The sequence below is a fragment of the Theobroma cacao genome, chromosome 2, assembly GCF_000208745.1.
Source record: "Theobroma cacao cultivar B97-61/B2 chromosome 2, Criollo_cocoa_genome_V2, whole genome shotgun sequence".
NCBI lineage: Eukaryota > Viridiplantae > Streptophyta > Magnoliopsida > Malvales > Malvaceae > Theobroma > Theobroma cacao.
In genome coordinates, this window is record NC_030851.1 from 39,455,682 (window position 1) to 39,482,250 (window position 26,569).

Consider the following 26,569-nt stretch of genomic DNA (forward strand, 5'->3'; position numbering starts at 1 on the left):
TCAATTGTACATTCAATGGCATAATCAATGGTTATGAAAGCAGCTAGAAAATCCCATTTTAGAACTTAGAGAACAGAATGTTTCATCGCCTTATCTATTTCGAGCTTGAATTACTAGATTGGAAATGCACAGGCTACAGTATGAAAAACTTCCATGACAAAAATTGTTAATAAAATAAATCTTTCTTTATTTTAAAATCACGAGGCAAGGGTCATACTTGGGCAGCTATCGACCGTGCACGCCAAGATGTCCCTGTAATTCCTGGATATTGTGAAAGAATCATAAACTTTTCCATCACTGCTCTTCTTATACTCGAACAACAGGTTTGAATGGTCGAACGCTGTGAGTTTTACGAATCCATAATCAAGGTCTTTGAAGAAACTCCATTTGGTGTTTAGGGTGGTGAATTCTGCAAGGCCTGCTCCTCCACCACCAGCAACCACATGAATTGTCCCGCTCAAGGTGCCTCTGTAATGGTTTTTCTCCTTGTTGATGCATATATTCTGCAGCAGTGGTCAGTTCAAAGGGTGAGTAATCCAAGAGCTGATAATCGAATCAGGTTACAAATTTTTGCATGCTAAAGGTTGGAAATACATTATTAAGACCATATATTTTTGGGGTTAGTAATGCTCCAGAAGAACATAATAAAGACAACTGCATCCGCTGCTGTAAATGCAATCAGTAGGCTGATTACATGCTCCCATTGTTACTGACCAAGTAATTATCTCAGATAGACCCACAGTTGTTTCAGCGTAGATGCATGTCCCGATAGACTCTGCATGAATCTTAGTAGCAACTAGCATCGAGAGCCAGTTAAAGTTTGACAGGTGCTGTTAGTGCAGTTGCATCAGCTTGATGATATCTTGCTGAAAGCAAGATGTGTTTGACAAGTAACAAGAAGTAGGACAGAGCCTCACATACATTGATCAATGACTTCATCATGAATTAGTCATGAACAGTGTATTGAAAGAGGTGAACGACATCTTGGGGATTGAAGAAGCTGCCTAAATGTTATGTTTCCTTCAAATAAGATGATTCTGAAAACAAAGATAAAGATGCATGCAAAACAGTTTCATCACTGTATGAAGATCTTGACTTACCTGGTAAATTGGACATGTCCTTTCATAGTGGTGTGCATGGCCATAGATGGCAATGTCAACCTTGTACTTCTGCCAAAGTTTTTGAAGACTCTCCCTTCCCATGGGTTCCCCAAAAGATCCCGTATCAGCATAAAAGGTAGCAGAAGAGTAACCCAATACCCTGTGTGCAAGGAAGATCAGCCATGGCTGCTTCTGTCTATCAACAGATGCAAGGCAGTGCTCGATGAATTGGTATTGCTCTGTCCCCTCCCTCCAATCTTGTTCTGTGTCAGCTACACAGAACCGGAACATGCCATAATCAGTGGAATACCTGATAGAATCAAACAGTAATTTTCGAGGTCAATTCCCCAGCATATCTTCAAACATAACACAACAGCATTATTAAGAAGCTTCTCTTTCGATTCTTCAGGAAGGATCCTATGCAGAACCATTGGTGGCTGGTTCTCTGAGGTCATAAGCTAGAATGTCCGATGTATCTAAACAGAAATGTTTTTAAGGATGGAATTAGAATTTTCTTCTGCTCTGCATTTATAGGATAGACTCTAGGCAATACCATAAATTGCAGTAAAGATATTATATCTGAACTCTATTTTAGTTGAATAAAGATTAATTATTAAGGGAAGACATTTTCACTGGCTATATGTTTCATATACTTGTAATAATGCACAAAGGTCAAAGTTGTGAATATCAGAAAATATAAGCTCATAATTGCTTAAGAAAGAGGACAACTAAACATATATGATATTGTTTTCAAAATTCTTGTACCAGAACTTTGCCCTGTTCTCAGCAGGAATGTAAAACATTGTCTCCGCCAAAACGCCACATTCTCCCCCAGAGTCCTTGGTCCCATAGAAGGATCCTGATCCCGGCCAGTCACGCTCATGGTTACCACTGAGTAATAAACCAGCAATTTCCATTTAAGATGGAGCAGAAAATATATACATGCTCAAAACAAGCAGCCGGGTAAGTTATGGCAGACCTTGCAATCATGTAAGGAACAGTTGATGCAATTGGCTCAACCTGTGCAGTAAACTGGTCCCACTGTGAAAGGTATCCATTTGCATAACATATGTCTCCAATGTGGAAGACTATATCAATGTTATTTAAGTCTTTAATAAGCTGCTTTGTTGTGTTAAGAGCACCATGCTGGAAATCATTGTACTCGTTGGAACCATCAGCTTCATCCTGCAGTATATCATGGTAATTGTTTATTGGTGAATAGTCTTCCTCTTTTTTCTTCATTTATAATATTGCAATGTTATGCCATTGACTAGAATCTTAGTATAGGCTAAGTCTATTAGGAAGAAAAAAAAAAAATAGAAAAGGTAGAATCTAAAGCTTACATATGCTTGCATATCAATATCTAAGGACAAAAAACTATCAGAGCAAGAACATGCATAATGAATGTTATTGAAGTCATAGGTTCATGTAATTGACAAAAACAGTTTTCTTTACATGCTCTTAGAGTTTCCAACAAAAGTTCAAACCTTTCCCATGTCTCCGAAAATGACAACACGTTGCAAAGAATTTTGACCAGGATAAGGAGGTGCTCTAAAGCTGTATTGTTGACTCCAAACATATGTACCATCGGACAGAACATGTCCAAGCCTGTAGGTGTACCTGCAAGTTCAATAATCTAGTTCAGCAACATGTAGAACACAAGCTGACTATGCATCTCTTGACTCTTTTCTAAACTGATCCAGGTTACTCTAGAAAACATGAAGTAAATATAACTAAACACATCAAGCATAATCATTTGAAGAGAACCATACTTTATATACAAGAATCATCAGACTTTTCAATAGGGCACAGTAATGACAAGGTTCAAAGTCTTAGCAGCCTACGATCAACCTCACCCCCTCAAAGCCTCTATTTCCCCTACCATCCTCATATCCTCATGCTTCTTCCAGCAATGCAGCTTGAAGAAATTCCATATTGTCAAGTAAACTTATGTACAAGAAACAGGTAATACATACATACTTTTTCCCTTTTCACTGGATGATGACCAAAAAGCTGGATTATCAATGGAAGTTATGGCATTTAAAATGCAGGCATTTAATATTTCATACCATAAGCGGGTTCTGGTAAATAATTCTTGCAAGTGTGCCATATTTTTAATGCATATTTGCACAATTATCCTTTTAAGTTATGGTTTTTTCAGAAAACAGTGACATTGATTTGTTAGCTAAGTTTAAGTAGCCAAGCTTATAATGGATTAAGCAAGAACACCAAAAGAAAAAGAGGAAAGACAAAGCAGAACTATTGAGATTATTGGATAAAATGTTTTTGCCCAAAAAATATATGTGAAATGGGATTCAAGCAGAATCTCAAAAGATTGCAGGTTATCATGCATACATATATATACAAAAATCCTACTCCAACAACAAAGCATTACCAAGATTTTTGAACTTGATTGTAGCACAGCCAGGATCTTATATTATAAGCTAGAAGAAAATGTAACATACAATGTGTTGGGCCACAACTCCTTCAGAAAACTGGTGTGTATAAACCCAGGATCTCGCCATCCTACTGTCATTGCTGGCTCACCTGAGCACATTAATATGATAACACCAATCACACACCTTTGACTTGAGAAACAACTAAGGCAAGGTTTTTGGGGATTTTCAGCAAATAAGAAAATAGATTAGCACAACTTAGCTTATTGTATAAGAATTTCATCAAGAAGCCTTATCAACCAAAAGGATACACAGAAGAAACAAATAAGCAATCATTTGTGACATCCCTGAATTCTAGGGTATAAGAAAGAATAATTTACTAGCACTACTTGCTAGAACTTGGAAAACATAGATTTAATACAAACACTAAAATCAATTAAAAATGGTTCACATCGCAATTCTTTTAACCCACTTGATATCTACTTTTAAATGCTGCATGGGAATCTATTTCCAAGATAACACATAACATTCATTTTAAGATCACATAAAAGTAGAATTCAGGGATAAATGAGTTACACACCACACATGCTGTTACTATCAAAAGTAAGTGTTCCAGCTGGTGAATGTATTGGCAGTCCTCCTTTCCGACTCCATTCAACAAAAGGTACAGCTTCACCGATCCCATATCCACTGGTCCAGGTAACAGTCATCTGAGTATCAACTTTCAATTGTATTAAAACTGTAATATACAAGACAACATCATAAAGTTTTATAATATCTAATGAATTGCTCATAATATCTTGTCAATAGAAGAAAGAAGGGTGCAATGCAATGTAATAAAAAAAATTTTATGTTGGTATCTGATAAACTCAGCAAAAGAGCCTTCATGTTCTTTTATGTTTCGCTTACAAAATCGGGATGAAAGTCAAGGAGAAATTGGACTTACTTCATTCCATACTTTTCCTTGAGCTAATCGTGGGTAAACTGGTGCATTTGGATTTGAGAAAGCAACTTTAGCCGACACCGCCACTACCTTTGGCTGTTATAATCAAGAAAAATGGAGATATGTAAATAAACCGCTGATAGGATGATCAAGATTAGAATCCAACCAGCAGTCCTAGTTCTCATGTAGAATTGATGAGAAAAAAGATATACTGCCAATAAGGAAAGATGATGACATAGAATAGTTAGACTGATCAATATGAAGGTTTTTTCCAGGTATAATTATGATCAGGCAGCCCATGTATATATACATTAGCCGCTACTTGTGAAACATGGGAATAATCACAACTATTCTATTTAGCTCCACAACCTATTGAACACTAGCAGCCAACTCTACATTATCATCAAATCCCTACTATTTGGTCTGTGTGATAATGAGACCAATTGTTCTTCAAATGAATATGCATATTATATAGAAAAGACAATTAGAAGCATACATTTAACAAACCGCCCGAAAATAGCACCAAAGAGAAGTCAGATCTCTGGTTAATCAACTGAAGCTTCAATGACCCTTTTCCGGTATCTTTGTACTTGGGAGTACTGTAGTTTGCATACTGATACTGCAAGAGGAGTTCAATTTCACATCATTTAGATCTTTCACCAGTTTACAAAGAGCAGGTATTTCTGCAAAGTAAAAAGCAAAATCGTGGGCAAGCAGTGGTGGACGAACCTTAATAGGTGCTGAACACAACAGTGGAGGGGATACCCATGGATTATCTGCTGGAGCAGGGCAGGAAGAAGCGCTGGAAAATTTTGGAACAGATTAGTTTCTAAGATTGATCATTGCATGTACTCACATGGAAGCATGATTCAAAAGGTTCTGGATGTTGATTATGATGAGATCCCACGTCCGAGCAACTTGGAAATGTGAGAAAAAGACACAAGTTTTACCTGAAATTCGAAGGAGAAAACACTCCAATCCAATCATCAACTGATGGATTAGGAGAACTAAACTCCACTGTCACCCAATCTGCATTTTGCCCCTGCAACACTCACGAATGTTTATAAACAGTTTTGTAACAAAACAAAATCCTTCATGTCTATTGGGTGTTCATTCTTTTTCTTAATTGATGAGATGTATCATCAAATATCAACAGAACTAATCTTTTCCTTCCAAAAAAATGTGATAGCTTGGCAACTACAAAAGCTTACCTTCAACCCAAGAACTGTAGGAGAGACTTTTATGTAAGCTTGATGATTGAGAGAAAAAGTTGCCTTTTGAACAGCAATCTTCGAAAGAGGCTGATCTCCATGTGAAGCAGCCTCTTCAAGCGTTGCAAGAATTAATAGAATTGGCAAGAAAATCAATCTCAATTCCCTCATCCCACTGAATATCTGAAACCAATCACCAAAGGGTCGTTATATAATGAAAATCTTTGAAAACAAAAAAGAAAGAGGAAGAAGAAAACTTGCTTGAAAATATAATTGACAAGAAAATCAACCAACTCTACCATTAATGGAAAACGAACTCAAAAGGCGGTTTCAAAAGACAACATCAGAAAAACCAGCAGGGCTTTGCTATTTTCAAAAGAAACTTATCCACTATAATGAAACCAGATCCTTTAAAAGGCACAACATAAACAGACCCACCAAATGAATTAAATAATAAGTCATGGGCTGCTCTTGCATTATTATACTAACTAAAATCTGAAACAAAGATAAACCAGAGTCCTACGTCTAGAAGTTTGATTAAAATAAGTAATTGGATACCTTAAAGGCTGTCTTAAAGTGCAAGAGAAGACAAGAAAAGGGAGAAAAGAAGCAAAGATTGGACAAAGCAGAGGATAAGATGGATTGGTACAGAAGCAGAAATCAAAGAAGAGTTAAAAGAATATGGACTTTGGGAGTTTTCCGAGCAAAAGGAGGAAGCAAGTGGAAGGGTAAATGATGTTTGAACATGGCTGGGGTAGCACACACTTTTGAGAAAGAAACATCGAACCTGTCCGCGGCAAGATTCGAATTTTAAAGATTACATTAAACAAGTCAACATGTCTACGTTTAACGTTAAACGCGATGTGGCAGGCAAGGCACATGGGATGAGGATTAATGGGCTCTAACGATTCTGTTTTGTTGCTACAAACGGGTCTTTTCAAAGCCGTTTGCCTGACAGGAGCATTTGCCAAGTTGGAAGTTCAATCCTGAAAGGGAAGGGACATGAACTCGAAACCGTTACTAGCATGGAAAGATTCATTGCGGTGTTATTGTGTTTGTAGAATCCTGAAACTCGATTCATGACAGTTTCATTGCAAGATTTTTGAACCAATGTAATCCTCTCTCTTCTCTCTTTCCTTCTTCGCCAGCACCAACAGTACAAATCATTCATTTTCACAACGAGGAATTAATGCTACGAGTGAAGAAGAGCTGAAACAGAGCATTGCTGCCCCTAGAAGACAAAAAAGGGTTTTACAGAAATGAACTTATGGATTTAATGTAACAAGACATTGGCTGTAAGAGAAACTGTATGTAGCCCAAAATGATTAGAAAAAGAAATGGAAAAAAAAAAAACCAAGAACTCGATTTGTTTCCACTTCATTTACAAGATTTAGTGGCACCCAATGCTGCAAAATATGCGCTTGATCCTGTCTGTTTGTAGTTTTGGTCATACTTGCATGTGTTATTTCCATAGACCAAGCTAGTTACCAAACCACATGCTACAAACTAAAATATTATTAAGCATGAAGTATTTGTCGACAAAGATTTTCCCTTCAAACAATCGGCATGCTAATGTTGTACTTGGGCAACTATCCTCAGTGCAAGCCAAGATGCCTTGGTAATAATCCATGGATATTCTGAAGTTGTAAACTCTGCCATCGGTACTCTTCTCTTCTTGTATTGATTCAACTAACAGTTTTGACAATAGATTAACAATAGATTTTTTTCCCTTCCTCACATAATCAGGATGCAAGTGTTGTACTAGGGCAACTATCCACAGTGCAGGCCAAGATGTCTCTATAATCCCGAGATATTCTAAAAGTGTCGTAAACCTTTCCATCACTGCTCTTCTTGTATTCAAATAACAGGTTGGAATGGTCAAATGCAGTAAGTTTTACAAATCCATAATCATAGTCTCTGTATAAACTCCAATTGGTCTTGAGGGTGGTGAATGTTGAAAGGCTTGCTCCTCCGCCTCCTGCAACAACATGTATCGTGCCCTTCGGTGTGCCTTTATAGTAATGCTTCTCATAGTCAGTGCATCTATTCTGTACCAAGGACCATTTCACAATTCAACTGTTAGCTAAAAAAGGTTCACTGGTTGCTAATGTAGTTATTTGGGGAGGAAAATTATGGTTGCATCTTTCCCCCAAGTCAGTTTAAAATCAACCTTATTAGTACAAAGACAAAAGGCAGCAAAGAAAGCTTCGATACTGAAAGTTTTAGGAGTACCTCGTATATGGGACATGTTCTTTCATAATTATGCACATGGCCATAGATGCTGATGTCAACCTTGTACTTCTGCCAGAGTTTTTGAAGGCTCTCCCTTGCCATTGGTTCTGCAAATGATCCTTCTATGGCGTAACTAATGCCAGAAGAATAGCCAAGTACCCGATGTGCAAGAAAGATCAGCCATGGTTGCTTTTGTCTATCAACTGATGCTAGACAGTGCTCAATGAACTTGTACTGCTCTGTCCCCTCTCTCCAATCATGTTCTGTATCAGCTATGCAGAACCGGAACATGCCATAGTCAGTGGAGTACCTAGCAACAAGAAATTCAATGCAAGCAAGTTAGAGTAGAAAATGTGGAATAAGATAATGGTTTTGCAGGACTTATCATACAGGGACTGCGGTTCCATGTAGTCAAAGTAAAGCAGAATAGTCAGCAATAGCAACAAATCTAAGATTAACAATTTAAATAATTGGTACGCTGGGAATAATTCCGTGAAGGGATTTATAGAATTTGTAAGTAACAGAAACTATGCCATTAAGATTAAAATATGGTTTGATTCGGTTTAAGTTATACATAACTTTTATGAGTCCTCAACAATTTGGAGAAAACAACAGAATGCACCTAATTTTAAAGTTGGAAGTGACAAGCTGCAAATGGTGATATTAGTGTCAAGCTGTTTATTCAAAGCTGTCAATATAAGAAAGACTCATACCAAAACTTAGCCCTGTTCTCAGCCGGGACAAAAAACATTGTCTCAGCCAAGACACCACATTCTCCTCCAGAATCCATGTTCTCATAAAAGGATCCTGTTCCTGGCCAGTCACGCTCATGGTTACCACTAAGAAACCAAAAACCAACACCAAGTGCCAGATAAGGTAAGAATCAGAGGAGAAATATAAACTCAAGCAGGGGATGCTAGTAAATTATAGAGAACCTTGCAAGCATATAAGGCACAGCAGATGCAATGGGCTCAATCTGTGCAGTAAATTGGTCCCACTGTGAAAGGTATCCATTAGCGTAACATATATCTCCAATGTGGAACACTATATCAATGTTGTTCAAATCTTTAATTAACTGGTTCGTAGTGTTTAGAGAGCCACGTTGGAAATTGTTGTATTCATTAGAGCCATCAGCTTCATCCTGCAAGGTGAAAGATCTAACTTCAAGATACTGCAGGTTGGGATGTAATTGAACTACGGAAGCACTTCTAATATAGAGTAATGACAAAGCATGGGAATCAAATTTGTGAAGCAAAAAGGAAAGAATGCACTTTCTGATAATTTATGCATACTTAAACAATGACTTTACCAAGTACTAGAGTAAAGAATGCTGTGATATAATTGTTCATGAATCAGGAATGTATGCCTAGAAGCGAGAATAGATGGTAGAGTGAAAACATCATGACAATTCATGTGTAACTGTCAAGATAGAAGATGCAGGACAGATTGAGTGATGACAGGAACGAAGTGCTGCGGTAAAATGCTAGCAAAGCTTACAGTAAGACTGAGGGAAATTTAGTGTCATGCTTTATATGTATATAGAAGTTGGAAATCAAATTCAAACCTTTCCCATATCTCCGAAAATGACTACATGCTGCAAAGAATTTTGACCAGGAAATGGAGATGCTTTAAACTGGTATTCTTGACTCCAAATATATGTACTGTTGAACAATCTATGCCCCAGTTTGTAGGTATACCTACATGGTAAATGGAAAATTATTTTAAATATGAGTTGCATAGAAACTTAGAAAGCTGAGAAAAAAGATTGTAATAGAGGAGCTCAGCCCAGTAAATGATGATTTCTATTTAAATTTAAGTCATCTCAAGAATCTGACAAGTCAAATCTAATAATTTTACTAGGAAATGTTATTGGATTGCTCCTATATAAATTTATTAACCACATAAAGGGAGGAAAACATACAGAATTTGTGGTTATGCTTGTATTAACATTATTTGCCAGGTCTTTCATGTGTAAAATATAAATCTGTAGTTGTGCTCATATATAAAGGATACTCAGTCTAAAGAAAGTTGAAGAGCAATTCTGGACTTAATCAGAATTCAGTAAAGAACATACACTCTGTTTGGCCACAACTCTTTTAAAAAGCTGGTATGAATATATCCAGGATCTCGCCATCCAACTGTCCTTGCTGGCGCACCTGCACATATAGCAAGATTGTGCATCTACATGAGGAAAGGAAAAATAAAAAAAACCATAACTGTAAGGACAGGAAAGTTTAAACCAACAGATGAATCTACTTTGATTCTGTAAAAGAGCCTGGCAAGTATGCAGGGAAGAAATTAGGCTACTGCTCTACCTTTTTGGGGAACAAGAAAACCACACTGCAAATTGAACCTAAATCTCTAACCAAATTCCACTCCTTAAACCGCTTGATATAACCCCAGCTGGCATGATTAACACCATATTGGAGAACAACCAATTGTCTATATTGATAGGATTTAAAGAGAGTTAACCATCTCAACAATTTCACTAGCAGTTTAGTAACCGTTTTACTACATTATATTATTGCAAAGATTTATTGTCCAGTACCCTGTTTTGAAGGTTGTGTAGGGTTCTATTACAAAGACATATCCATCCTAAAGTTGCAAATTCTTAGAAATTTCAAGATAAATCTCATGGAAGTAAAATTTAAATCCAATGAGCTACGCACCGCACATGCTGTTACGTCCAAAAGTCAGAGTAACAGCTGGGGAATGTTGTCGATGTTCTCCTTTTGGACCCCACTGAACAAATGGTTCTGCTTCATCGATCCCATATCCACTAGTCCATGTTACTGTCATCTGAGCAACGAGTACAAGATTATATTATCTGCTGAAGGTCAGATCAAAATTACAATAACAATGAAAGTTCATCCAGGCAACAATATAGAAGGTCCAGGAAGCCTAGTGCTGCACAAGCCTAATGTGAGGGGAAACACTGCAACAAGACATGAAGTTGCTCATTTCCCTACAAGCCAAGAAGAACATATATGCCCTCATTATGCAGGCTCTCATTACAGAGGAGAAACTTTACTTACTTCATTCCATTCTTTTCCTTGTGCTAAGCGTGGGTAAACCGGGGCATTTGGATTTGTGAAAGATACTGTGTTTGACAGTGCCACAAGCTTTGGCTATGATAACACAACAGAAAGAATACAGTAATAAATAACTGCAGAAAGGATTAACCAACATTACTTTCAGAAAACAATCATAATTTTCATATGATAAATGTTAAGACAATCACAAACACGTAAGATTGAAAAGAAAAGAAAAAGAAAGGAAGAAGAAAAATATAATTTCCAAGCCCTGGTCAGAACAAGGTCTAAAACCGGAAGATAGGGAGATTAATACAAAATCAGGCTCCTATATATAGCAACAAGAAAGAACCATGTGAGGGAATTAGAATGGCTTAACCATAACCAGAAAAAACTACCAAAACTGATTCTAGTGCTAACATTTAGAGAACTTCATTAAAGCATATTGGCAATTTAAGTAAATAAGCTTGTACATTCACATGGGATAATTAGAAAGGATGGTTTTATAGATATCCTTGGTAAGCCACCAAACAAATTTGAGAGACAGGTAAAGTTGAACTCAGCGAATTGCAGCAGAGTCACTTTGAACCAAAAACATTTTCTGATGGATATTTCATCTTCAGTAGTTTGACCGAAAGGAAAGAAAATGATATAAGACATATTGGCCAGTATAAAGAGCAAATTGGCTCAAAATTCAAAATCAAGGTACCGAAAGGATGTAGAATTCTGACATTGATAAATGTGGGGGTAAAGAAGACAACTGCGGAAGGAGCAAAAATAGATAGTGCTAAATGGACAGATACATGTAGCTGGCATAGCTGGAGTAGAATTTGCCGTCCAAGGTTCATATAATCCTAACCAGTTGTGAGAATCATTACTTAATGATGGCTTCTCTGTGGACTAGTCTTTCTATCAAGGGAAAAATTGTAATAAAATGAAGCAAAGATATTGTTTTTCTGGAAGATTATTGTGTGAGCCAAACTAGTTATGATATGAGAGGCAGAATACAAGGTAAGAAATGTTGAGAACATACATTCAACAAACCACTTGAAAATAGTGCAAAAGAGAAGTCTGATCTCTGATTAATCAGCAGAAGCTTCAAGGACCCTTTTCCTGTATCTTTGTAGTCAGGACTAGAGTAGTTCGCGTACTGATACTGTTGAAAGAAGGAAACCATACTAATTGTAACTTATATTCCATTTATAATAGAAAACAGGCTAAGGAACAACACTTGAAAATATCATGGCAAAGAAGTACTGCCACACGAACCTTAATAGGTGCAGAGCACAACAATGGTGGAGTAACCCTTGGATTTTCTGCAAGGCAGGTTGAAGCACTGAAAGTTTTGAAATAGCCATGTTTACTGTCAGAAAAGTACTCCTAAGCTCAATTGATTAATACAAAACAATATACAAAAATGTTTGTACATCAAAATCAGTTTACAGGTCACAGCAGTAGAATTCAACCATATTAATAGAAATGTTCTACCTGAAATTGGCAGGAGAAAATACTCCAATCCAGTCATCGATTGATGGGTTCTGGGAACTATACTCCACTGTAACCCATTCTGTATTTTGACCCTAACATGGTGAAGATTTTTGCATTAGTCCCATCCCAACACTTTTGATACAATGACCCAATACAGAGTTGAAGGGTTCGAAAACTAGCATATAACCCAGAAAGCATGAACTTTAAAGAACCAGGAGAACTAAATATGAAGAAAGAGAAATTACAAAGGAGCTGCTAGTTAAGCTTACATTCAATCCTAGAACATCAGGAGAGGCTTTGACATAAGCACGATTGTCAAGAGCAAATGTTGCTTTGTGAACACCAATTCTTGAAAGAGGTTGGACTCCATATGAATTTGCGTTCTGAAGTATTGCAAGAACCAATAGAATGGTCCAGAAGATCAATCTCAGCCCCGTCATCCCCACAACAAACATCTGAAATCACTCATAGGAAGTCATCTGACCGAAAAAAAAGAATAGCTTCCAACTTCAACAGAGAACTACTACAAGAATAAAAGCCTATGCTTGTACATAACAGCCCAGTAAAATATACGATAACCACAGTTTCTCAATGCCAAAAGCAAGGTGAAAAGCAGTTTAAGCTAAGCTACTGCTCTCAGTTCAAAACGTAGACTAAATTTGAAGGAGATGAATATACAAGAGATGCAAGGTGTTCACCTTGATTTATATAGTAACACTTATCTGCCACAGTGAATAGAGTCGAAAGTCAAAATTTTTTCCAAGCATACCCCAAAAGGAATATGAATGAAGATAACAATATGGGCACTAGGAAAAAGAAACAAGATGATGAGCAACCGAACGAGAGGATGTAACACTGATCAGTAGTTTGAAGGGTCGGGAAACGTTGTGGCTAGTTAACCAAGTTTTGGACGGTAAACGAAGTAGTGGTATGTGCTGAAGGAAGATTCCTTTTGGATCATATTCATATTATTCAAAGTCTCATACTTATGATTTTAAAGGGAAAAGTCAACTTGTGAAATGTTAACTTGCTGCCCAGACATCATCAACAGGCAAGTGATTAGGAAGTGGGAACTGGGAAGCGCCGGTTAATTACTTTCTAGGCCAACTTATAACTGCTTGCTTGGCAAAATGTAATGAATTTGGATAAGCTAGAAAAATCCCATGTTTTCTGCTGCCATTAACAACTTCAGAGTGAATTTCTATTCATACAGGAACTTGCTTTCTCCTTGAATATGAACCATTCGTAAAAGTTGGCTCAGCCAAATAAAATCACCCCATCAAACGAAACAAGGCGTGTCGACAAGTTATCCAGTGGCGGATTTTGTTGAAAGCACAGTTTCTCTAGAATTATTATGGTATTTGGAAATTACCCTTCTGAGCAAATGGCATTGCCAACAAAAACGCAAAGGAAACAAGTCAGATGTCCATCAAAATGTCACTGCATATATAAATACAATCCGATAATACATCCAAATGTAGTTATTACAGCTGTCATCCGACAAATATCAACTATAGTTCCATTGTAAATCTCTCTCTAATGACGATTTGTTATATTGATGGAATGAATCTTCAATAATTTTTGGAAAAACCTTAGATTGGATGAGATATTTAAGGTAAAATTTCCTGTTAACAGCATGATCTTCATAGAGAGGCTTTCCCTTTCCAGCAACTCCTCGAACACTTCCAAACCCATTTTCTGAATCGAAATTTCTGATGATGATACCTTCTTCTTCAAACAAGAAGGAAAATCCACAGCAGCAGAATGACTACAATGAAGAAGAGGAAAGAGAGAAACCAAAAGGTGAGCCAATATAGAAAAATGTTTATGACTTAGAATAGTAGAATCAAGAAAATGTGCAGAAAAGGGTTCATAAGAATGGGCCAGTGACCATGTGATAATGTCCACTGCCAGCTTTGGAAGAGTATGTCTCATATTCATGCAATAATTAGCTAAATTAAAGAGTGATTTCCTGCTTTAACCAAAATAAACATGGAGAAGCGACAGAGGAAGTTGGTAAACATGCATGTTGGAAAGCATATAATGGCATTTACGGAGAAAGAGAAGAAAAGAATTGAAAAGCAGTATGACACTGCAAAAAGTCCTACAAAGGGGAGACTTTTGGGGTAAAAAGTTAATGAAAATAAAGTGAAAAGACAAGGCAGTGCCATTTACATACCTCCAATAAAAGTCTTGGTTTGAATTTTGGGTTCCCACGCCCCACTCCAGGAATACCCTATTCATATCAAAAACCAGTAAAACAGATAAATTCAGTAATGAAAAGAAAAAGGATTATAAACAAATCGTATGTGCAATTAGAGTTTGTAGCTCTCTTGAACTAACCATGTCCAACGCAAGTTGTGGTAGTGTTCACACCATCTCGGCAAATGCAAGAAAATGACTCATCCAGCCCAGAAAATCCACACAAACCACCACTGGTTTCACAGTCCGTACATGCAGGTGTGTAGTATGAATCATTATACTGCAAAGAAATTCCAAATTTCCACTTCATGGGATCCCCTTCATCTCCAAACTCGTATATTGATGTGTATGATGAGCACTGGAGTTTTGGAAGGTCTAAAGAATAACCTGATCCAACTCCCATCAGTGAATCATAAACACAACAGGTGGATGTGGGTGCATTTTGTGGCAACCCAATTCCAGTTACCCCTTTGCAAGAATACAAACCACTACAAACACGAGAACCTGACCCGGTATCACACAAATCCTCACTTGGATCAAACACAGGTGATGTAGTTGAGCAACCAAGCAGTACGAAGATATTGTCACCTGTTAGAGTGAACGGACTGGCTCGATCCAAGCTAAAGCTTCCAGAATTCTGCATTGAAGAGCAAGTTGACATGAAAGGGTCTGCAACAACAATAGAGCTGGTTGGGTAGTCAATGGAAGAAACAGTGTAAATGCCAGTGCCAGTAGAGAATTGTAGAGCACCACCACTGCATTTTACATATCTAGCAAAGTAAGGGTGTCCACATCCAAATCCAGTACCAAAGGGAAACTTAACCGGGATTGAATCACAAGTGTCGGTACATCTACCATAGGTTGGGATGGAACGGCCAGCAGCATGGCTGGCAGCAGACGCTTTGTGGAGTTGGGAAAACAAGATCAGAATGTTGATGAAGAGGCATGCACCTGAGAGAGGTGACATGGTTAAAGGGTTCTGCGTGGGGAGAGAATTAATGTGCAATTGATAGTTGAAAAGAAATGAGAGGGTGTAATGGTATTCTTTTCGGTGGAAGTAATCAACTTTCAACAATGTTCCCCTTTTCCTTCCTAAAAAGGAGAGCCTATCCATCATGTGCATTCTAGCTATAAAGCACCATGTACTTTCATGACCATTTTGGTCACAGCACTAAGTTACGGTGAGAATATATCAAATCCCCTCTTCACCGAAGAATGGAAAGGAAGATTAAACATATGCCACTGAACCCGTAAATTTTACAACCTCTTGTGACCCCCTTAGCTTCTAGTGTCCAAACTTCCCTACACTATTCCAGCCTGCGAAAAATGAAACAAGAGACCTGTGGAGGAGACAATACAAAACAGGGAAAATGAAAAGAACTTATAAAAAGAAGGTCGTTTTTCTGAATAGAAATACGTTTAGTTGCATTCATTCCTGCGAACAGGGAAGAAAAATTTGTCATTCCATTCATGGAGCATGTCTTGTAAATTTAATTTTAGTTGCCTTTTACAAGATGTATACTGTTTCAAACTGCTTACACGCAGAGTCAGAGCTCCTAAATCCTCTGTCACTATTGGGCAAAAAAGTGGTCTTTCAAATCCTTAAAGATAGATATGTAGTTCACCTAATGGTTAATGGTATTTAATAGATGTGTAACAGACAAGGAAATATTTCCTCTCAAGTGCGAGCACCAAGCAGCCGAGAAAACCTGACTAACCCCCTCTGATCAACCATTGAACTTGCACCAGATTCCAGCTCTTCTTAATCAAAACAACCACAGCACATCCACCTGAATTGCAGTGGGCCTGTTATTACATGCAGAGGCCAAGGGCAACTAGGAATCACCAATGAAATGATGCATTCACGTAGTCAAATACAAGGCTAGAGGCTTTCAATTTCCTAGACATCTCCATATTTCAAGTGAACCCAAAGTAGCACAAAGTTCTTGGTGTTGATACCTCAAGACAAGTAAAAATCTTTGACAGTTGAAGTTCCTCTATTTTTCAGGACTATTGCCGATATTTAAGCATTCAGACCAGCCCAATTCTTGAAAGCAATAAGTGCCTCCATTTTCCTGAAGCTCCTTCTCCTCAACTTTGACACTTTAAGCTTCTTATGCTTCTCCATGAATGCTTGCTTGTACCTCCACTTATCCACAAAAATTTTCATCTCTTGAGACTTCTCCACAACTTGCATCACTGCATCAAAGAAACCCCCTTTAACAAGAGCGTATAGGAATGCATCAACTAAGTTGTGGTCAAACTTGATGCCTTTCTCTCCATCACCTGAAATTTTCCATTTAACCTCATTCCATAGCATCAAAACACTGAAATATTTCTCTGCAGTCACATACCCATTAATCAGTGACAAATATGTTTGATCATTCGGCTCAAACTGCAGGAAAGTCATCCTTCTGAAAGTCCTCCTAGCATCTTCCAACCGCCCAGCTTTACAGAAAGCATGAATAATTGAGTTCCAGTCATGAGTTTTCACTTCAACGCGAGGGTCTTCAACAACTTCATCTAAAAATGCAGCCATCAACTCAGGTCGTTGATTCTCCATCAGACCAGTCATTATAGTAAGGTAACTCCCTTTCAGATCAGGTATTCTTGCCTCTCTCATATCTCTAAATAATGTAAATGCCGACTGAAAATCCTGACTTGTCATGGATGCTTCTATCAGTGCATCATACATTTCTGCATCCAGCTGAAGTGCTAAACTACTAATATCCATAACTAATTGAGTAGCTTCAGCAGTTCTATGCTCCTTGCAGTAAGCCTTTAAGATGGGCACATAAACTCCAAGCCCCACAGAACCTCCCTGAGCATTCATTTCGTCAAGAATGCTGTGTGCCTTATCTGATAACCCAAGATTAATACAAGCGCTAATGATGCCATATCCAATAGACTTGTCAACCTCAACCACGGAAGACTGCAACTTTTGAGCTTCCATTATCAAACAAGCTAAACTCTTTATAACCCCATTTTGAAGATACCCTTTAACCACTTCACAATAAGTTTCATCACTGAAATCCAAATCATTCCCATTACCTTCTCTCAAACTACGCAAAATGGTTGCTGAAACTAAGTCTATTTTGCCAGACTTAGCATACCCTCCAATCAAACTACTATAAACCATCTTTTTATTCGACAAACCAAACTCAAGCATCAAATTTTTTAACTCATCTATTTTCTCTTCAAGCCCTTTCAATGCATACAAATAAGAGAGAAACCCAAAACTCGATTCATCAGGCCGAACCCCCAAAACCGACATAGTTTCCACGACTTTTTCAGCATCAGAAACTGATTTAAGTTCATAACAACAACACTCTAGTGCAGCATTACAAGCAGCCAAATCAGGTTTCATATAATCCAGCTTTTCATCAATTGCTATCCTACAACATTCCTCGAAAACCCTTAAGAATGCAACAAAGCTACCATTTTTCCTACTAATATCAACAAGCATATCACCCCACAAGCCAAAAGGCATAAAATACCTGTTTTTGAGCATGCATTTTATAAGAGCAAAAGCAGGGGCTGCAGTGTTGGCAATTTTCATGGAACGCAGAACAGAAGTCACAGTTTCAAAAGATAGCGACTTTGGATTCTTTTCAATGACAAAAACCACAGAGGCAAATGCCCTTTTGAGATTATGGGTGTCTTTCAAGGAAGACAAGTAGGTAATAAGGGAGTTAGTGAGCGGCTTATTGGGAAAAATGGAGTTGGTGGTGAGGGCCTTGAAGGACTTCCAGGCTTCATCAGTGTTTTGGGCGAGAAGGGATTTCTCAAGGGTGGTTTCTAGAGTGGTTTTTTGGTCTTGGGTTAGGGTTTTTGTTTGAGAATTTGTGGAGTCTTGGGCTTGTTTTGGTTGTTGGTTTGGCTTTAAGGCAAAAACAGTAGGTTGGAGGAAAGAGTAAAGAGTTGGGATTTCAGTTGTGGAGGAAGAAGAGAAAGGTCTATGGGTAAGTGAAGACAGTGATTTGCTCCACATCTCTGTGTAAACAGCAAAGATTGCAGAGCTCAACTGCCGTTGATAGATTGATTCGCGTCTGGTTTTTAATATAGTTTTGATATAAAGCATTGTGTACTTTTATCGAGCAAGTCGCTGGAATAGCTCAGTTGGTTAGAGCGTGTGGCTGTTAACCACAAGGTCGGAGGTTCAAGCCCTCCTTCTAGCGTTAATATTTTAATATTTTAATTTCTAAAAAGAATACTAATCATAAAATATTAATATTGTATTTTCTATTTTAGATTTTAATATTTTAGTTTCTAAAAAGATTAATAATTTTTGATTTTTTTAGTAAAGAATTTTTTTCCATTTTTTTTCAAATTTTGGGTTTACTAAATATTTTAATTTCTAAAAAGAAATATTTTTATATTTTTTAAAAAAATTTAATATTTTAATTTCTAAAAAGAAATATTTTCATATTTTTAAAATTTTAATATTTTAATTTCTAAAAAGAAATATTTTCATATTTTTTAAAAATTTTTAATATTTTAATTTCTAAAAAGAATACTAATTATAAAAATATTAATATTGTAATTTCTATTTTTATATTTTTGAAAAGATTTTAATATATTAATTTCTAAAAATATTACTAATTTTTGGTTTGTTAGAAAAGAATTTTTTTCCAATTTTTTCAATCTTTGGGTTTACTAAATATTTTAATTTCTAAAAAGAATTCTAATTTTTGGTTTTTCTAAAAAGATTTTTTCCTTTTTTGGGAATTTTTCTTTAATTTTCTAAAAATAATTTTTTTCCATTTTTTTTTTCAGTTTTTGGGTTTACTAATTTTCCTTTGATTATTTTTCTTTATTTTTTGGGAATTTTTCTTTCATTCTCTAAAATCATTTTTTTCCAATTTTTGGGTTTACTAATTTTTCTGTATTTTTTTAGAAGGAATATTGTTTTTTCAATTTTTGGGTTTAATAATTTTTCTTAAAAGAAAAAGAGGTCAACGACCAAGTTTAATTGACCTGGGAACAGAACGAAGTGGATCAGTTTGAAGACAAAAGCCGACCCAGATTACAACTGAACAACTTATGTTTGATAAGGAAAAACACATAACATAACAAGTAGTTGGCCATGGAAGCCTCCAAGACCCAGCAGCAACTGATAATCGAAGAATGGAGCGGATATTCTTCTACCAAGCTTTTCAAAACTGCCACTATTACTGCCTCCTCTTCTATGTCCATTACCAGGTCTGTCACTTTCCATTGAATTTCCCCATCTTTCTCTCTTTCTCTTCCCTTACCAAGTTTTACGTTTTTTATTTGGTGGAAACAGATCGGCTGATAGTTTCAACCATGTCTGGAGACGATTCCTGGATGCATTTGTTCCCGAGGCAAGTTTTCTTCTTTCTGCTTGTTTCCATCGTTTGGTGTTATATAATTACAAATGTAAAAATCCATTTTTTTGTTTGTTGGGTCTCTTTTCTTTTACATATTCTTGGATACCCAAACAAGGAAAACGAGTTTACTTTTGTTTGTTTTCGTTTGAAGTCTTAAAGTCAGCTTGAAATGCAGGGTTTCCCAGGCAGTGTGACTCCAGATTATGTCCCTTTTCAAGTATGGGACTCTTTGCAGGTAAAAAAAACAAAGGAAAACATTGATGGGCAGTACTTAAGTTATTAATCCTTACTGACTAAAGTTTCAATTTTTTGTTTACATTACATTTGTAGGGACTTTCAACATACATAAGAACAATGCTTTCTACCCAAGTAAGGATTAAATTCAATTGGTATTGTATTTCTTCTGAATTGTGTATAGAATACAGACCCTATGCTGATGATTTCTGTAGTTGCTGTTGTTTACTTTAACTTCTTTCTCAGGCACTTTTGAGTGCAATTGGAGTTGGTGAGAAATCAGCAACTATTATTGGTGCAACTTTTCAGGTAGAATTGGCATCCAGTATACATTTCTATATCAATTTTTCCCCTATTATTTTACCTGATTTCTAATTGTTGGGACTTTTATGGAGTCCTAAATGAGTTGGAAGTGAGTTTAAGCCTTGCTGATAGTAAGTTTTGATTATCGTAATTCTTGCAGTGGTTCTTGAGAGATCTAACAGGAATGCTTGGAGGCATCTTATTTACATTTTATCAGGTTTGCTCTTTTATGCTTCCTTGATTTCTTTTTTCTTCTTTACTGAAAATGGCTTTTCAAGTTCATGTGGAGAATGTAACACTGTAATGCTTTTCTTTAGGGCTCAAATCTTGACAGCAATGCTAAAATGTGGCGTTTGGCTGCAGATCTCATGAATGATTTAGGTATGTCACTGTTTCTTCTACAGAATTTGCCTTGTAGCACAAATGAATGACTGCATATCTTTGACCTCTCTCTCTTCCCCCTATATGTGTGCATTTACGTGGGTGTAAATATATGCTCATTGACAGAGCGTAGTACACACATAATGTGGAGACCTCTCTGATTCTTGTGCTCTGAGATGTAGCGTGGGCTATAAGTTTGTTGTATAATGGCTCTTATATTCCAAATTAGAGCTAGAAATCCCGTCTTAAGGTGAATTATATTGAACTCTCCCCCTCTATGGATGATGCCTTGATTTGCCTTATTCTAAACTCTTGGCAGGACCTACATGATAGAATTCAGTTTCCATATACTTTTAAATGAAGCCAGTTCTGATTATATATTTGGTTGCTGAGAGTATTGCTGGTTTTATCATCTCTTGAATTCTTAACTTCAACTAAAAACTAGGCTTCTGTATTCGTTGCAGGAATGTTGATGGATCTTCTTTCTCCTTTGTTTCCTTCAGCTTTTGTTTTCATTGTTTGCTTAGGGAGCTTGTCAAGATCATTCAGTAAGTTTCTAAATTCCTTGCAGCTAAGATCTTATAACCACTAAGTCTACTGAGACATGCTACTTATTAGGTCTTTTGAGCCATTTGTACATTGCAAAATACAATTTCTATGTGACATATTTGGTTTTTGCAATAATCATTTACTACCAATGAAGTTTCTTCTTATTGTGTAAAAAGTGAAACTATTTCTGTTGTGGAGGAGGCTCAATTTGAACTTCTAATTCTGTGTTTTCTGACATTGTTTCCCAACCCAGCTGGTGTTGCCAGTGGAGCAACCAGAGCTGCTTTGACACAGCATTTTGCCCTCCAAAATAATGCAGCAGATATATCTGCCAAGGTATCTCAAAAGTGTTTCCAATGTTGGATGACAATGGCAAGAGCTATTGTGTAAAGAGCTGGTTTTGACTTTTGAGGTCTGATTATTCATTTTTTTCAAAAATATTTGCAGGAAGGAAGCCAAGAGACAATGGCAACAATGATTGGCATGGCATTGGGAATGCTTGTTGCGCGCATTACTACGGAAAATCCACTAGCTATTTGGTTTTCTTTTCTCTCTCTGACCATGTTTCATATGTATGGTAAGTTTGGTGACATAGAGTCTCTCTGTAGCAGTTAAATACAGTTACAATTTATATGGGTCCTGGAGAAACTTTGCTCTTAATAACCACTAAAGAGATAATATCCATTGTAATGTCCATCTCAAAGAGGAAGGCTTGAAATAATATTTCTTGTTCTTTGATCTTTGCACCTTGTAGAGGGAAAGATGTAAAGGAGAATGGAGGGGAAGGAAACCTTGGGATTGAGGCTGAATCCAAAATAAATTAATGATGCTAGTTACTTCTTTAGTGCCCCACCTCTTCCTTCTGAAGGTTATAATATTTCCTTATTAAAACAAAAAGGTGGGAGGTGAAAGCCCATTTGTAGACCTTTGCCTGGACTTCGACTATAATAGTCTCTTCTAGCTAGGAAATCAATTAAGAGGATCTTGGTGGGCTTGCAAATGCAGGAGACCCGTAGACACTTACTCAAGATGGGCTCGAGTAATAACCTGCCCACAACTCTGCCTTAGCATAGTGATCTACGGCTGTTGGTCCAAGAGCAACAGGCATCTCATGACCTTCAGTGACTTCAAGTGAGACTTAAAAGTCAAAGCATCTTGTGCACAGGACCAAGTAGAAAATGCTAGGTTTCCACCCCTTAAAACAGTCTCAAGATTTTATTATCAAAAGGTATAATATTATCAGGCATATCAAGACCTATTTTATTTGGATTATATGGTATATTGAAACAAGTGCAATAGAGACCAAAATTTTATGCTGATATAACTGATCTTTTATTTCCTTTTCTCGAATTGCATAACTAACTGATGATTTGCCCATTTCATTGTTAAGCTTACATGCAATTCCTGTTCTTTTCCCCTTTGCTTAGCAAATTACAAAGCTGTCCGGTGCCTTGCTTTAGATTCACTGAACTTTGAGAGGAGCTCAATTCTTCTACAACATTTCATAGAAACTGGCCAAGGTAATAACTACAACCTGCCACTATTATTCCCTTTAGGCCAATATTTAGTAAATTTTTGTCCTGGATTCAACTGTTGTAAAAAGCTGGCTGTCATTGTCTGCCAGTCATAAACAATAAAGATCAGGCTACTTCATATATTTGGAGGCAATTTCAAGGTGTCTTGAGTAAATTCTATGTGATTTTTCTTACTGGAAAAACAGTTTACTTTGCATAAGAACCATAATCTTAAAAATTATTAATGATATCATCCAAATTAATCTTGCAATAACTTGATAGTTAACAATGTCCATGGGCTATTTGGCAAGAATACACATCCAATTTTATTGCTTCTGCAAGCTTAATATGATTTATTTTTTCTTTTATTTTTCCCTCATATTTCCAAGTTTTGAATGATTTCATGCACCATCATTTTATTTAAAAATAGATGTTAATGCCTATTCCTGAAAACATTTTCAGTTCTCTCTCCTAAACAGGTCTCAACTATGGAGCATGTTTTGCCCTTATGTACCACTTTAAGGTCGTCGAAGAGTACTAAGTTCCTGCACACACGTGTAAAACTAGGGTTAAGGGTTTCCTCTCTTGATCATCCAGAAATGTGAGTATTTATGTTTATTTTTGTTGGGGAACAAGGGTTGCCTACCATCTGCATTGTCTTGATAGCAATGATGTTTTAATAGTGCTTGAGCTGTAACTACTTTAGGCAACATGAAAAAATTTATATTGCTGCTTTGCATATCTCTAGAGTTCATGAGTTATCATGATAACTTGATCATGATGCATCTTGATGAAAATCAGCTTTCAACTTGCTCCTTCAAGATTACTGCTCTTAGTCCGTTTTATGATTCTGTATGAAACTGAAAAGTTTAATGATAATCTCAAACAGGGCCAACCTTCTGAATTCAGCTGGATCATTTTATAAGAAAGGTTGAACTATACTCATCCATTGTAATACTCAACTTTTATTCATATTAACGTTTTCACTCATTCTAGCTATATTCTCGTTGGTCTATCTAGCTAAGTATTTCCTGGTGGAGAGGAAGGGAATCATCAGTGTCATCATGCACAAAGATTCAGCAGTTGCAGATATCTTGAAGTCATATATTCATGCGCTTGTTATGGCCAATCTTATGGATGAAAAAAGATCTCTACATTTGGAGAGCCAATCATGGATGGATAAGCAGTATGAAAATTTTGTTCAGAAGGTATTATTTCCATGAAGTTTGTCCTCAACTTTAAATAGTTTTCCAAGGAACACCTACATGGATCTGACTGTAGGATATACTTTTTCCAACTTTATTAGCTGCTAAGTTAAATACCCCAAATGTTTTTTCAGTCTCCCTGAGCCTGTATTAGCCAAACTATAGAAACAGAAATTTGGTAGACTTTGCAAAGATTGAATGATATTGAAATGCAGTAAGCAAAGTTTAACTCTGGCTTTTGTTTAGAATTATCACAGCAGCAATTCACCTTAATTGGGGAACCAAACTTTTATGAAATATCAGCTCTTTGTGCGTTGTTTGAAAAGCATCTTCAGTACTTGGGACAATGCAATACACCCTTGCATTGTATATTGGGCTCTATCTCAGATGCATCAGCATCTATACCTGGTGTACCACATGCTCCAGCCATTGGAGATGAATTTTTTTTTCATTAAATGGCAAAATATAATGCTTATCAATGTTGTATTATGACCACAATTATTAGAGGATTTAAACTCATCTGGAGACTAGTGTTTCCTTTGTGATAGTTGGGCTGCTTTGCTTCTCTTTCTGGTGGGCTCTTTGTTTTTTCCGGTCAAGATACATCAACTCTCTTTTAATTTGTTTCCATTTTGCAGCTAAAGTCATCAGGTTGGAAAACACAAAGGCTTCTTTCTCCCTCAATCATCTGGAAGGCACACTGGTACAGTGAGTCATTGGGTGAAAAAACTGACTAGGTATCTTCAGTCTATCTCTCGAGAATGGTTAGAGTACATGTCATTGATGGCTGTCCTATTGGAGTAAGTTAGAGAAAAATGAAGTAGACTGAACTCAGTTTGAGAAATAATTACATCACTTTCTCATCCACTGCTTCTGTGGTGCAAATTAAAGAAACAGGTTTAAACTGAGTTCAGGATATGGAATCCAGCAGAGGAAGTTTCAGGTCCAATCACAGGAGGTTGAGGGTACAAGTTGGAGACACAGAAATCACTTAATTATTATGCTTTGTGTATTAAGTAGATATTACCAAAGTTCAACCATTTATTTGAAACTTATTTTGGTTTTGCTTATGGTTGAACTTATTATCACTTTTGAATCACTCAATAACCTAAGTCCTTTGTGAAACTACAGACAAGGATTAGATTCATTGGATGCACTTTTTCTGAGTGCTTGGTAAACTCAAAATGTACTCTCATCAGGTATTTCTTTCCTTTTGTCTTTATCGTAAAATATTATTCACTGTTATGTGGAAACTGAATAGAAGCACACATGATGGACGCCAGTGATCTATAGGAAGCATATGATGAGAGAAAAAGTGCATTATGAGTGTAATATCTCCCTTTTAGCTGCTTTGAAACATGTAGCTAAATGTATGTAAATTTATATTTAATTACACACTCTTAACTCTTCCAGTAGTATCTTTTAAGCTTGTAGTCAATGGCAATTGACTACAACAGAGCCCCTCTTGACGCAAAAGGCCTGAGAAAGAAGAGAACTGGGCCAGTTTCAATATTATCTTTGAAAAAGAGGCAAGAGTGGGCTCCTGAATTATACCGACTTGTAAAGGAGACATGAACCTAGTAGGATCTCTTCAGGTGACTGATTCTCCAGGGTAACAAAAGCAAGTGTATTGGCAAATTTGCCATCACATAACTACTTCTTGTCCTGTTCAACACGCTTCTTCTTCAGATTTACGAGGATGGTAGCTGCATTGCAGCTTAAACCAGTTATTACTCAAGGGCAAGGGCAAGGGTAAGCCACTTCTGCCACAGGCCATACTTCTCATAAAGCTTGCTTCTGGCTCTTGTAAAAGTCCAGAGAGGATACCTGGATTAAGAGCATCCTTTGTGACTTGAAGAGAATCCTGTGGTTTCGTTGAATGGCTAACACCATTCAAGATCTCTTGGCAAAGGTTCAGGGTCGATGAGTATTTTCATGTTGTCGGGGAACCATGGAGAAACATTCCATTCCAAAAGGGTTTTACAAAAGCATAAAACTAACCTCACATTACTACTTGAGCTATTTTGCATTGAAAAGAGAAAAGGGTTTTGAGGAATTATTTCGTTAACAAGTAAACTCCATACTAGCCTGGAAACAGACTTTATATTTACAGTGGTTCCTATAAGAAAAGCTCATCAGTGGAGTTCTCTTCAATCTCTTGGTGATTTTCTACCTTCTTTTTACGTGTAAGTTGCTAGTTCTCCTTAGATCATAGAGTGCCAGAGCATCTGGCCGTCTGGCGAGAGGGCTATGATGCTTGATTGCTCGTAATCAGCACGTAAAACGCGAAAAGTTCCCCACATGAAGAAACTGCCTCTCATTTCTGTTGCAATATTTTTCAAAAAACAATCAGGTCATTGCGCATGATAAATACTTCTGCTAACATTTATTGAAAGCAAATGGAAAATTTTCAGGCTATTAATTGTAT

At 36.9% G+C, this 26,569-nt stretch overlaps 5 protein-coding genes and 1 non-coding gene across 10 annotated transcripts; 2 read left to right on the forward strand and 4 right to left on the reverse strand.

Annotated features, from left to right (window-relative positions):
* On the reverse strand, positions 29-6,500 carry LOC18610250 (probable inactive purple acid phosphatase 1). Of its 2 annotated transcripts, none has more exons than XM_007045797.2 (13): positions 6,209-6,500; positions 5,651-5,833; positions 5,390-5,481; positions 5,169-5,241; positions 4,936-5,058; positions 4,443-4,535; positions 4,077-4,206; positions 3,566-3,647; positions 2,588-2,720; positions 2,080-2,285; positions 1,866-1,991; positions 1,101-1,410; positions 29-503 (listed from the first exon to the last, which is right to left on the reverse strand). In XM_007045797.2, exons 2-13 carry the CDS (start codon positions 5,819-5,821, stop codon positions 198-200), a joined length of 1,845 nt encoding a protein of 614 aa, XP_007045859.2. In that variant the 5' UTR covers positions 5,822-5,833; positions 6,209-6,500; the 3' UTR covers positions 29-197. The 2 variants fall into 2 exon arrangements, with proteins under 2 accessions (XP_007045859.2, XP_007045860.2); XM_007045798.2 differs by lacking the exon at positions 6,209-6,500 and adding an exon at positions 5,950-6,197.
* LOC18610251 (probable inactive purple acid phosphatase 1) lies at positions 6,861-13,348 on the reverse strand. 2 transcript variants are annotated; one of them, XM_018115439.1, is made up of 13 exons: positions 13,101-13,348; positions 12,672-12,857; positions 12,403-12,494; positions 12,184-12,250; positions 11,948-12,070; positions 10,918-11,010; positions 10,552-10,681; positions 9,957-10,029; positions 9,447-9,579; positions 8,818-9,023; positions 8,596-8,721; positions 7,883-8,192; positions 6,861-7,698 (listed from the first exon to the last, which is right to left on the reverse strand). In XM_018115439.1, exons 2-13 carry the CDS (start codon positions 12,855-12,857, stop codon positions 7,393-7,395), a joined length of 1,845 nt encoding a protein of 614 aa, XP_017970928.1. In that variant the 5' UTR covers positions 13,101-13,348; the 3' UTR covers positions 6,861-7,392. The 2 variants fall into 2 exon arrangements, with proteins under 2 accessions (XP_017970928.1, XP_007045863.2); XM_007045801.2 differs by having other exon boundaries at positions 9,957-10,038.
* Positions 13,826-15,947, reverse strand: LOC18610252. The gene is made up of 3 exons (XM_007045802.2): positions 14,746-15,947; positions 14,582-14,638; positions 13,826-14,170 (listed from the first exon to the last, which is right to left on the reverse strand). The coding sequence occupies exons 1-3, from the start codon at positions 15,725-15,727 to the stop codon at positions 14,136-14,138; spliced, it is 1,074 nt and encodes a 357-aa protein (XP_007045864.2). The 5' UTR covers positions 15,728-15,947; the 3' UTR covers positions 13,826-14,135.
* On the reverse strand, positions 16,060-18,645 carry LOC18610253 (pentatricopeptide repeat-containing protein At1g69290). Its single transcript, XM_007045803.2, has one exon. It carries the CDS (start codon positions 18,593-18,595, stop codon positions 16,628-16,630), a length of 1,968 nt encoding a protein of 655 aa, XP_007045865.2. The 5' UTR covers positions 18,596-18,645; the 3' UTR covers positions 16,060-16,627.
* On the forward strand, positions 18,709-18,782 carry TRNAN-GUU. The gene has a single exon. It is a non-coding gene; the product is annotated as a tRNA-Asn (tRNA).
* LOC18610254 (protein root UVB sensitive 3) lies at positions 19,593-25,386 on the forward strand. 3 transcript variants are annotated; one of them, XM_018116451.1, is made up of 16 exons: positions 19,593-19,806; positions 19,892-19,949; positions 20,131-20,190; positions 20,286-20,324; positions 20,436-20,498; positions 20,653-20,709; positions 20,810-20,873; positions 21,338-21,421; positions 21,676-21,758; positions 21,870-21,999; positions 22,850-22,942; positions 23,399-23,537; positions 23,826-23,866; positions 23,957-24,144; positions 24,780-24,878; positions 25,033-25,386. In XM_018116451.1, the coding sequence occupies exons 1-15, from the start codon at positions 19,691-19,693 to the stop codon at positions 24,876-24,878; spliced, it is 1,314 nt and encodes a 437-aa protein (XP_017971940.1). In that variant the 5' UTR covers positions 19,593-19,690; the 3' UTR covers positions 25,033-25,386. The 3 variants fall into 3 exon arrangements, with proteins under 3 accessions (XP_017971940.1, XP_007045866.2, XP_007045867.2); XM_007045804.2 differs by having other exon boundaries at positions 24,780-25,386; XM_007045805.2 differs by having other exon boundaries at positions 21,377-21,421; positions 24,780-25,386.